Genomic DNA, 12,232 nt, shown 5'->3' with positions numbered 1-12,232 from the left:
GCTGGATGCAGCTAATTTATGTTATTTTACTAAAATTTCAAAATTAGGTTTGCAAAGTTTACAATGTTTAATAAATTATTTTGTTTACCTTAACCATTCCTGTGTAGTGTCTCATGTGCAGAATAAGAGGGGGAATCATCAACATGGTGGGATAGAGTGGCCAGGCAACGCTCAAACGTGCCGTTCACTCTTCAAGCAAAGTGTTCAATTATGAGCTGCTGACATAAGGCTTTTGCAGCGGCGAAATTTCCCCACGATGCCTCCCCTGTGGTTGTGGTGGGGGTGGTGGTGGTATGGGTTCCTCGCCAGGCTCCTCCTCCTCCCCCCTCGCTCTTGAGGTGGTCCTGCAATCCCCATTGGCAATTCCTGTCCTCTCATGATGGCCAAGTTGTGTAGCATGCAGCACACCACAATGAACTCAGAGACCTGCTGAGGGGAGTATTGTCGGGAGCCTCCAGAGTGGTCCAGGCATCGGAAGCGCTGCTTGAGCACTCCAATTGTCTGTTCGACGATGTTGCATGTGGCTGCATGGCTCTCATTATAGTGAAGCTTGACTTGTGTCTGAAGGTTCCGGAGGTGCGGGGGGCGAGGGTCATGAGCCAGGTGGCAACGCCGTAACCTTTGTCCCTGAGCATCCAGCTCTGGCCTTGCGGCTGACGCTGGAACATACGTGAGACACTGTTCTCATGCAAGATGAAAGCATCATGGTAGCTCCCTGGATAGTGGGCATTGACTGCCATGATGCACTGCGTATGGTTACAGACGATCTGTACGTTCATGGAGTGGAATCCCTTTCGGTTTCGGTAAACCTCTAGATTCTCTAAAGGTGCTCACAGGGTGATGTGCGTAGAGTCAAGGGCACCCTGAACTTGGGGGAAACCAGCAAATCGTCCAAAACCTACACTTTGAGTCTCCTTGGTCATTAGGAAGTTTATGAAGTCCATCCTGCGTGTGTACAGTGCAGTAGCCACTTGGCGAACGCAGCAATGTGTAGCATGCTGCAAGATGGAGCAGATGTCCCCCTGTGATGCCTGAAAGGAGCCGGAGGCAAGTGCCGCAGTGACCTTCACCTCGACTGGCAGTGCAGTCCTGTTGCTACTGGTAGGCTGTAGGTCTGCCTGTGTGAGCTGGCATATCTCTGTGACCACCTTTGGTGGTCTTCATTGCGAGAGGGATGGAGTACAAAAGCAGGGAGGTCCTGCTGCAACTGTATAGGGTATTGGTGAGGCCGCACCTGGAGTACTGCGTGCAGTTTTGGTCATCTTACTTAAGGAAGGATATACAAGCTTTGGAGGGGGTACAGAGACGATTCACTTGGCTGATTCCGGAGATGAGGGGGTTACCTTATGATGATAGATTGAGTAGACTGGGTCTTTACTCGTTGGGGTTCAGAAGGATGAGGGGTGATCTTATAGAAACATTTAAAATAATGAAAGGGATAGACAAGATAGAGGCAGAGAGGTTGTTTCCACTGGTTGGGGAGACTAGAACTAGGGGGTGCAGCCTCAAAATATGGGGGAGCCAATTTAAAACCGAGTTGAGAAAGAATTTCTTCTCCCAGAGGATTGTGAATCTGTGGAATTCTCTGCCCAAGGAAGCAGTTGAGGCGAGCTCATTGAATGTATTCAAATCACAGATAGATAGATTTTTAACCAATAAGGGAATTAAGGGTTACGGAGAGCGGGCGGGTAAGTGGAGCTGAGTCCACGGCCAGATCAGCCATCATCTTGTTGAATGGTGGAGCAGGCTCGAGGGGCGAGATGGCCTACTCCTGTTCCTAATTTTTATGTTCTTATGTTCTTATGGACTACCTCTTTTCGGAAACACAACCTTCGAACGCACTGTGCCTCAGAGAGCTGCAGGTATGAGTGAGTTTCCCTGTAAACTCGTGGAGGTTAAGGCCTCCTCCCCATACATTTGTGACCTCTTCGATTATGTTGAAAATGATCATCAACAAGCCTTCTTCCAGCTCGACACCATATGACTTCCGGCCTAGCATGGCCCCCATCTTTTAAAATGTCCTTAAATGTCCTTTAAAACAAACTAGAAACTCACAAACTTCACAATCAAAAGTATGCAGTAACGCAGCGTTCGTCTCCCAATGCTTTTAATCACTCACAACTGTGACTTGCTCCTCCGATTCCAAGGTGGCGCCGTTAGTGCCTGGTGCGTCCTGGGTCCGACTGGTTTTTCTTGGTGGGTTCCCATGCGGACATTAAATCGGGCGATATGCTTGAAAGTTCCACCCAGGACGCTTGTGCAGCAATGCACGACGATTTACCTCATCCAAACCGTCAAAACAGCGGCGGGGCGCTAAGTTTTTGCGCCGACGCAAAATCATTGGCAAAAGTTCCGCCCGGGCGCAAAATCTTGTGCGCCTCGTTTCACACCCCCCCAAAAAAAAATCATTTTTGCGCCCCACCAAGGCGCTAAATGGGGCGCAAATGAGCCGAAAATCCAACCCTATACCTCTTTTCATGAAGCCCAGTAAGCTTTTCTAACTGCTCTCTCAACCTGCCCTGCCACCTTCAATGATTTGTGCACATATACCCCCAGGTCTCTGTTCCTGCACCCAATTTAGGATTCTACCCTTTAGTTATATTTCCTCTCCTCATTCTTTCTACCAAAATGGATCACTTTGCACTTTTCTGTGCAAAATTTAATCTGCCACGTGTCCGCCCATTGCATCAGTCTGTCAATGTCCTCGTGAAGTCCGTCACTATCCTCTTCACTTCCAAGTTTTGTGCCATCTGCAAATTTTTTAATTGTGCCCTGTACACCCAAAGCCGAGTAATTTGGGCTGAATTTGCAGACCCTACAGATGCGTACGAGGTGTACAAGCCGTCTGTAGGGGCCCCACAAATTCCAGGTTTAGGCATGGACTGCGCATGCGCTGAATCCTCTTGACAGATCATACGAATCTGAAAGAAAAGGGCATTTGCGGGCAGAGAGCTGGGCTATTTGCCCAACTTCTGCCCAGCAAATGCCCTTGAAAGGCCTGCTTTTACCAGCATAAGAGTTTTAAAAGATAGAAAAATAACATTTTATCACTCATTTATACATTGCAAACCCTGTCCAAGTAGGTAAATACATTTTTGGCCCCATTAAAAGATATTTTAAAAAATTAAAAAAATTACATTTTGTTTAAAATATTTAATCAAATGGCATTTTCATTAATTCTAAATATGTAATTATTTATTTATTTATTTCATGTGTTTGTGTAAATTAAAGTTATTCCATACAAACGGAATCACCATAATCATGAACAGGGATCCCCCTTCTTTTATTGGTTAGGCAAGCCCATGTGATCCCAGGGGCACTTGCTCACGCGTACCCGTAGAGGCCCAGGAGCGCGAATCTATGAACCTCCTGGACCACCAGGTCAATTCATAGATGTTTTGCAGGTCGGAGGCGTCCGTCCGAGGGAAGCCTCTGACCGAAATTTCTATTCCATTCATATATATCAAGAAAAACACTGGTCCAAGTACCAACCCCTGTGTACCTTCCTCCAGTCCAAAAAACCACCTGTTTACCACGACTCTCTGTTTCTTGTCATTTAGCCAATTCTGTATCCATGCTGTCACTGCCTCTTTTATTCTACGGGCTTCAACTTTGCTGGTAAGCCTATTATGTGGCACTTTGTCAAACGCCTTTTGGAAATCCACATACACCACATCAACCACGTTGCCCTTATCAACCTTCTCCTGTTATCTTATCAAAAAACTCTATCAAGTTGGTTAAACACGATTTGCCTTTAACAAATCCGTGCTGGCTTTCCTTAATTAATCCACACTTGTCCAACTGACTGCGAATTTTGTCCCTGATTATTGCTTCTAAAAGTTTCCCCACTTCTGAGGTTAAACTGACCGGCCTGTAATTGCTAGGTTTGTCTTTACACCCTTTTTGAACAATGGTGTAACATTTGCAATTCTCCAGTCTTTTTGCACCACCCCCATTTCTAAGGAGGATTTGAAGATTATGGTCAGTACCTTCGCAATTTCTTCCTTCACTTCCCTCAGCATCCTAGGATGCATCCCATCTGGTCCTGGTGACTTATCTACTTTAAGTACAGCCAGCCTTTCTAGTACCTCGTCTTTATCAATTTTTATCCCATCCAGTTTCTCTACCTCCTCCTTCACTATATCCATGGCAGCATCTTCTTCCTTGGTGAAGAAAGATGCAAAGTACTCATTTAGTACCTCAGCCATACCCTCTGGCTCCATGCATAGGTCTCATTTTTGGTCCTTAATCGGCCCCACCGCTCCTCTTACTACTCGTTTACTATTTATTATTTATATGCCTATAGAGGATGAATGGCCTACTCCTGTTCCCGTTATCTTCCTCAGGAATACCAACAAATCTAACACTGCTGTGCCTTTCAGAGGCTCTCCGGGTCATCCATTTTAACATCACATCTAGCAGTCCTACAGCATGATCTGTCTGCTTGAATTAATCCACTTTGCAGCTTACCTTTATGCTGCTCATTTAAGTCCTGCACATGGGTGATATTTGTTAGGCCATGTTAAATGCTCACATCTGTGTGTCTGTCCCAAATATAACCCTTCAATGGAAGATTTCTTCCTTCTCACTAGAAAGTAAACTACAGTCAGATACCACAACATTGCTTTCATTTATTTCTGATTTTCTCTGATCCAATCTGCGTTCTTTAAATCTCTCTTGCATTCAGATGTATGGTTAGATTGTGCCATCAAAAGCTGAACTTGATGGCAAACAGACAAGAGCAAGCAATTAAGTTAATGGTACACTATCCAAAAGTCAGATTGCACTTTAAAAAAATCGTAGTTTCAGGGTATTCACAGTTAAAGATGTCCTCTATAGCTTACTTACTGCATTTATTGAGCTGGGTGGCGGTGAGTGAAGACATCACCTTGTAATGTAGGTCCCATGTAATTAGCATTTGTGGAGTCAGATGCTTCAGTAAAGGTCTATCAAAGAAAATTCTCAGCTGATATTTTAAACAAGCACGAGTAGAATTGATTTAAGTAGAAACATAGAAACATAGAAAATAGGTGCAGGAGTAGGTCATTCGGCCCTTCCAGCCTGCACCACCATTCAATGAGTTCATGGCTGAACATTCAACTTCAGTACCCTATTCCTGCTTTCTCGCCATACCCCTTGATCCCCCGAGTAGTAAGGACCTCATCTAACTCCTTTTTGAATATATTTAGTGAATTGGCCTCAACAACTTTCTGTGGTAGAGAATTCCACAGGTTCACCACTCTCTGGGTGAAAAAGTTCCTCCGCATCTCGGTCCTAAATGGCTTACCCCTTATCCTTAGACTGTGACTCAAATAAGCAGTGAGGACATTCAATTCCCTATTTGCTCAGTCTCTGACCTGACCCACACCAAGCTAGGAGCATTGGACTGAAGCTGCTGTATTGTCCCATGCTGATAGAGGAGCCTGTAGGAAAAGGTTGAACCCTATTAAAACATGAAGGGGACAGGGGGAGTACAGTTGAAAATGATCCACTCGGTATGAGGAGATGACAAGAGGAGGCTATAGTGTCTCCTCACGTGAAGTGAGAAACTGACAGGAGGATGCTGCAGTTTCTTGCTAGAGAGGAGAGATAGCTGCACAAGAATGTCCTGCCGAAGCAGCGCCCTGCGTCTTTTATCGGCACTAGCAGAAGTCTTGAAGCTTGACAGCAGAGTGAAGTATATGTCTTGGGTACTTGTGAAACTATATTATACTAGTTTTCTCTTCACAGATCAAAGACATTTAATCCATTGCTGAAGCCCATCAAGCAGTCTGGAAGGATTCTTCAAAATAAACAAATTAAAAAAAATACTCGGCCTTAGATTTAAGGCGACTTGAGGAAATTGTTGATTAAAGTGCAAACAGACCGAAAGCTCCGTTATCGCAGGATGACATGTTGGTTCAGTAATAACTGATGAAAGTACGTAAACTGCTTCAGGTAGCAGCTTCATACATTCTATCTGCTCAAGGGAGATGACAAACAGTTCAGTTCCAGAAGATGTAACACCTCTCATGGAAAACCCTTTCACAGAAGAGAGCAATTAGTTTGAGAACAGCATTTGGGCATCCTCTGGTTCGAAACAGGTAAGCCAATATGCTTTGCTTTACAAGATATGACCCATTGACTGACCTTGCATGAAAATCCGATTCCTGCCACATAATACTACTTCTTATCCAACGTCCTTGGCAGTGGTGTGGAGCATGGATAGGAATCAAACTCATGTTTTGGTTGAAAAATCATAAACTAGTTCTGGAAGGAGAGTCAAACTTCACTGCAAATTCATTTCTATCTTCACGGAACATTGTGCACATTTTAAGCTTTCGCTCCAGCAAACAGTGACTCTTAGATAAACATTCTTATTCCTCTGGTGCCTTGTCCAAATGTTCATTTGTTATAAGACTAATCATAAGCATCAACAAGCATTTGACCACAGGGGTAGGAGAATATCCATATATATTATTTTCTAGCAGTCATCACTGAATAGCTATGAGGAGTGGAAACCCAAGCTGATTTCTCATCATCATACCCTACACAGACACTGAAGCATCTACAGGAGCCCACCCACTACCCAAGATGAGATTAGCTAACCAGGTACACACCTGGAATTGAATATGGGACCTTCTTCGCTTGTATCATCCAGTACCTGATTATATTTTTTTACTGTTTCTACTGCTGTACAGTAACAAAAACCAAGTCGAACCAATAATATATATTTACACATGTACACACACATTTATTTCACAGATAAGATTTGGAGTTAGTGATCTGTCCAATGAATGTTTTTGTCTGAACAGCTGCTTCTGTGGTGTATGAAGTCTTTCAGTAAAGGGTTAAATAGTACGTTAAGTGATATTGTAATTCTGACTGGAGAGCTAAAACAGAAGGTACTGTCAGGGGCGGGACCGGGGCTCAAAGAGACGCGAGGTTTGCAGTGCCACACGGTGGGACGCGAAATGCTGGCGGGTAGACAGAGCCCTCCCCTTCCATTCTTCTTCACCCAGAGAGTGGTGAACCTGTGGAATTCTCTACCACAGAAAGTTATTGAGATCAATTCACTAAATATATTCAAAAAGGAGTTAGATGAAGTCCTTATTACTAGGGGGATCAAGGGGTATGGCGAGAAAGCAGGAATGGGGTACTGAAGTTGCATGTTCAGCCATAAACTCATTGAATGGCGGTGCAGGCTCGAAGGGCCGAATGGCCTACTCCTGCACCTATTTTCTATGTTTCTATAAAATTAAAAAGATGATAATAACAGTCCATATGATATAGTTTTCCAGGAGAGTGAATTAACTCACAGGCCACCTCCGTTAAATTAACACAGAATATTTGGGACATTATGCAGGAAAGTACGTCTTGGCTGCAGTTGTAGGGAGGGGTGATTTAAAAAACGAAGGGGGAAAACCAACCCAAATTATCATATGAATCAAGTGCGAAAATTATTTTGCAATATCTATCTCATCAGATTGTTGACGAAAAACTAGGATTAAAATCTTTCCTTTTACGCTGGGAGAGATCTTTCTTTGGGTTGAAAACCGAAGGTGGTGTGATCACATCAGGCAATCTTTGGAAAATGTAGCCCAATAAGGCTAACCCAGAACTGCCAGGTTAACTAATACCCCATTCCTAGAGTTTTCTTTCTTAGAATAAGCAGGGACCAGTCAAACTAGGTAATGTGCTCCCAAAAAAGACCAGTCCAGAGCTGTTGTGCTTACATTCTGTAACAGTGTGGGCACTCACTGCCTAAACCCTCCTCTCCCAAGACATAAGTTACTCCAGAATTTATCGGCGTATTTAAGGGGAAGCTAGATCAGTACACGAGGGAGAAAGGACTAGAAGGGTGAGATGAATTAAGGTCGGGTGGGAGGAGGCTCATGTGGAACATAAACACCGACACAGAACTGTTGGGCCAATTGGCCTGTTTCTGTGCTATAATTACTATGGGCTAGAATTTCCTATCAGGCTGCCAGTGCCCGATCGCAGCCCAAAAGACCTCTAAGACTGGGAAGATTATCGCCGGCGAAAACTTCCACAAAAAAAAAATCCGGCGAACGAAAAACATGGCTTTGCACTCCCATTCTGGGCGGAAAAGTGCAATTTAGGGTTAATTGGGCAGTTCCTAAACAAAATGGGTGAAAAATTAAAAAAAATCAATAAAAATTTACCCCCAGACTGCAGGTTGGGCCTTACACCAGAAAAACAATAAAAATAATTTTTCAAAAACATCAACTAAAAAATATTACCAAAACACTTTAAAACTAAATCACCACAACATATTTTTTAAATAATTAGTATAAAACCAATTACTAACATTTTTCTTGCAGAGGTACTCACCTACCGTCCAGCTTCGCTGATTCTTGGAAGCGGTTTTTAAAAACTTACCTACAGGTCACCGCTCAGCCAAATATTGCGCCAGGGCGATCTCAGAACGGTGCACGCCGGCGGTCCGCTCCCCAGCGGTACCTCGAAACCGCCAGCATAACTCAGGTAAGGAAATTTTCACTCACCTGATTATGGCCCACAATGGTCAATACTGCTCAGAAACCGGCGGTAAGCCATTGGAAATTCCAGCCGTATGCAACACTACGTAGAATTGTCAAGGTATATATGCTTATATACTGTTTGCCTTCAACAGAGTGGAGTGAATTCATCTGAGGCTAAGACAAAAAAAGCCCTGCAAACCTCTGTCAACAGTGCAGACAAGGAAAGTATATCTAAAATATATTGAAGTGGCTCTGCAAAGGGCAATTTTATTAAACAAAGTACCAAACAACATAACTTTGCCAGTGTTATGTAAGAAATGTTGAGTCGATTTGAGTCCTAGTACTGGATACTCATGATTTTTACATTCAGAAAGCAAACATTATCGACAGGTCTTGGTTTATTATAGCTTTGTCCGTTTTTTAATATGGATTTCCCACGAGTGCGCAAAAACACAAACTCAGCTATGGCATCATTGTGCAGAACCAGTGCGCCTGCACAACATATAATTGCACCTGGGTTCAAAATTATTTCTGTAATTCACTGGATTCTACTCAAAAATAAAATTCTGCAGCACAACAGCACTGCCACACATGCTGGGAATATGTACATCTTTAACTGCACTGTTTCCTGCATTACAACAGTGACTACACTTCAAAAATACTTTATTAGCTGTAAAGCGCCTTGGGATGTCGGTGGTAGTGAATGGTGCTATACGAATGCAGGTTCTTTCTTACTTTACCATGCTTTAGCATTACATTATTATGTTGCTCAGTTAATAAGTATAAGTTTTGAAATGTTATCATTTGGATTAAATTTATAATGGAAGTCACCTCAAGTGCTATTTTTTCTCAACAAACTTAGTTTTTATCTCTCAAATGGCTTGAAACCCACATTTCTACCTATAATATTAAAATGCTTTGGGTAGCCACTGGATACCTCTCTTTATGCTTAACACAAAAATACTTCCATGGAATACATTTTAGCAAGTTAGAAAGAGGTATAAAAAACAGTATTTGTTCCAGTATGGTCTTGACCAGATATAAAACTCAACTAAAGTTTGAACTTTTAAATGATGTCAAGGTGTTGGAGGAGTGGCAGGAGAATCGATACTTCTCTCTCAAGTTCCACTTTGATACTTCTTCAAAGATATTGTCACAGATCACAGATCTGACAGTAATTGCAGATACTTATGACAAGTGGTTACATGCTTGGACTTACCCGAGTGAGGTGGATGACCCCTTGGGATGTAACTGAGCAGCCCATAAAACCCACATACTGCAGCAGAGGACAATGTTCTGCAAATGCTTTCACCGATTTATCTGTCACCTGCACAGAAAGAAGTGTGAAAAACAAATTAGTCTGACACTTATCCAGCTGCAAAGCAATACGTACATCAATAGAAAAGTTTTAACCAACTCTGTAGTACAGGTTGAACCTCTCTTATCCAGAACCCTCGGGACCTGGTCTGTGCCAGGTAAGGGATTTTGCCAGATGAGGGGAGGTCTCGTTAAATTGGATGGTACAGGTACTGAGCAAGGGGATATCGGGGCTGGCTGTCTTGGGGCTGGGAGTGCGGCAGAGAGATTGTGGGGGTTGGGCGGTAGATCGCGGGGTCAGGCCAGCGATTGCGGAAGTCAGCAGCGAGGAAGGACTTCAATTTGTTCATGTCACAGTTGGCACATGTGCCACCTGGTGGCCGGGAATGGTGCCGGACGAGGGAATCTCGGAGAAGGGAGGTTCAACCTGTACAAGTTAGTTGAAAGAACATATCACTTAAAAAGGAATTATACTTAAAACAACATAAATGGGGCACTTCTCTACCTGTCCTGCCTTGATTTCACATTATTTCCAAAAACCTTGTTTTTTGTCAAAGACAATCTGAGCAAAAATAGTTCTAATAAATAAAATTAAGTAATTAAATGCTTGGAATCAATGAGAAAATAGAACATTTTTGCAAAATAAAGTCTCAGAATGTATGCCTGCAAGTAGCATAACTTCTATTTTCCCCCTGGTTTGGATATTCCTTTTTACTTTTACGCGATGTTCAATAAACCAAAGAAGACCATGGTCAAGCTCACCCAGTTTCCCAAAGCCCTCATTCATTGTGACCACTTGCCTTCACATGCTCTATTTCAGGAGGAAATACAGACTGCCAGGTGACTGACCTCTGGCATTGTGCAATACAATAGGTGCACAATACCAGATATGAACTTCCAGTTCCCTGAGGTGAGACACAGAATCCAGCTCAGACCAAACATCAGAAGCTTGGTGCCTGATGACTCTTGGGCAGAGCCAACTACCAAATTACATCCTAATACTTCACTTATAGTATGAAATTGCTTTTAATGGAAATGGTCCTATTAACATAACTAAATTCCTTTGATGTCATGTCTTATATTTTTAAATGTTGATTCTTGGGATGTGGGCATCGCTAACAATACCAACATTTATTCCGCATTCCTAGTTGTCCTGAGAAAATGTTATACAACTGAGTGGCTTGCTAGGTCACTTCAGAGGTCCAGTTAAGAGTCAACCACTTAAGTGTGAGACTAGAGTCACATGTAGACCAGACCAGGCTTCCTTCCCTCAAGGATGCGATAAAGATAGTAGAGAGAGAAAAGATCTTAGGTGGGAAAATGAAGTAGAAGAATCAGTTTGGGTGGAGTTAAGAAACAGCAAGAGGCAGAAAACATTGGTGGGAGTTGTTCATAGGCCCCCAAACAGTAGTGGTAATGTAGGGCACAGTATAAATCAGGAAATTAGAGGTACATGTAACAAGGGTAATACAGTAATCATGGGAGACTTTAATCCACATATAGACTGGGCAAACTAAATATGCAGTAATAGAGTGGAGGGCGAATTAATGGAATGTATACAAGTTGGTTTTCTAGATCAGTATGTTGAGAAACCAACTCGGGAACAGGCTATTTTAGATCTAATATTGTGCAATGAGAAAGGGTTAATTAATAACCCTGTAGTAAAGGGGCCTTTAGGGAAGAGTGACCATAATATGATAGAATTTTTAATTGAGTTTGAAAGTGATTTAGTTAAATCAGAAATAAGAACATAAGAATTAGGAACAGGAGTAGGCCATCGAGCCCCTCAAGCCTGCTCCGCCATTCAACAAGATGATGGCTGATCTGGCCGTGGACTCAGCTCCACTTACCCGCCCGCTCCCCATAACCCTTAATTCCCTTATTGGTTAAAAATCTATCTATCTGTGACTTGAATATATTCAATGAGCTAGCCTCAACTGCTTCCTTGGGCAGAGAATTCCACAGATTCACAATCCTCTGGGAGAAGAAATTCCTTCTCAACTCGGTTTTAAATTGGCTCCCCCGTATTTTGAGGCTGTATCCCCTTCTAGTCTCTCCGACCAGTGGAAACAACCTCTCTGCCTCTATCTTGTCTATCCCTTTCATTATTTTGAATGTTTCTATACGATCACCCCTCATCCTTCTGAACTCCAATGAGTAAAGACCCAGTCTACTCAATCTATCATCATAAGGTAACCCCCTCATCTCCTAAATCAGCCTAGTGAATCGTCTCTGTACCCCCTCCAAAGCTAGTATATCCTTCCTTAAGTAAGGTGACCAAAATTGCACGCAGTACTCCAGGTGCGGCCTCACCAATACCCTATACAGTTGCAGAAGGACCTCCCTGCTTTGTACTCCAGCCCTCTCACAATGAAGGCCAACATTCTATTCGCCTTCCTGATTACCTGCTGCACCTGCAAACTAACTTTTTG

The 12,232-nt window shown here is 43.0% G+C and overlaps 1 protein-coding gene across 9 annotated transcripts in view; it reads right to left on the bottom strand.

Moving 5' to 3' along the window:
• The window catches only part of fbxl17 (F-box and leucine-rich repeat protein 17), a 1,396,933-nt gene that overhangs the window by 737,970 nt on the left and 646,731 nt on the right, over positions 1-12,232 (bottom strand). For all 9 annotated transcript variants that reach the window (XM_070884143.1, XM_070884142.1, XM_070884147.1 and 6 more), the window contains one exon: positions 9,703-9,810. In XM_070884143.1, the coding sequence (XP_070740244.1) occupies positions 9,703-9,810 (108 nt within the window). The remainder of the gene's footprint in view (positions 1-9,702; positions 9,811-12,232) is intronic.

This window comes from Pristiophorus japonicus, chromosome 1, assembly GCF_044704955.1.
Source record: "Pristiophorus japonicus isolate sPriJap1 chromosome 1, sPriJap1.hap1, whole genome shotgun sequence".
NCBI classification, from domain to species: Eukaryota; Metazoa; Chordata; class Chondrichthyes; family Pristiophoridae; genus Pristiophorus; species Pristiophorus japonicus.
Note: the sequence above shows the minus strand (reverse complement) of the source record. Positions and strands in the feature narration are given on the sequence as shown.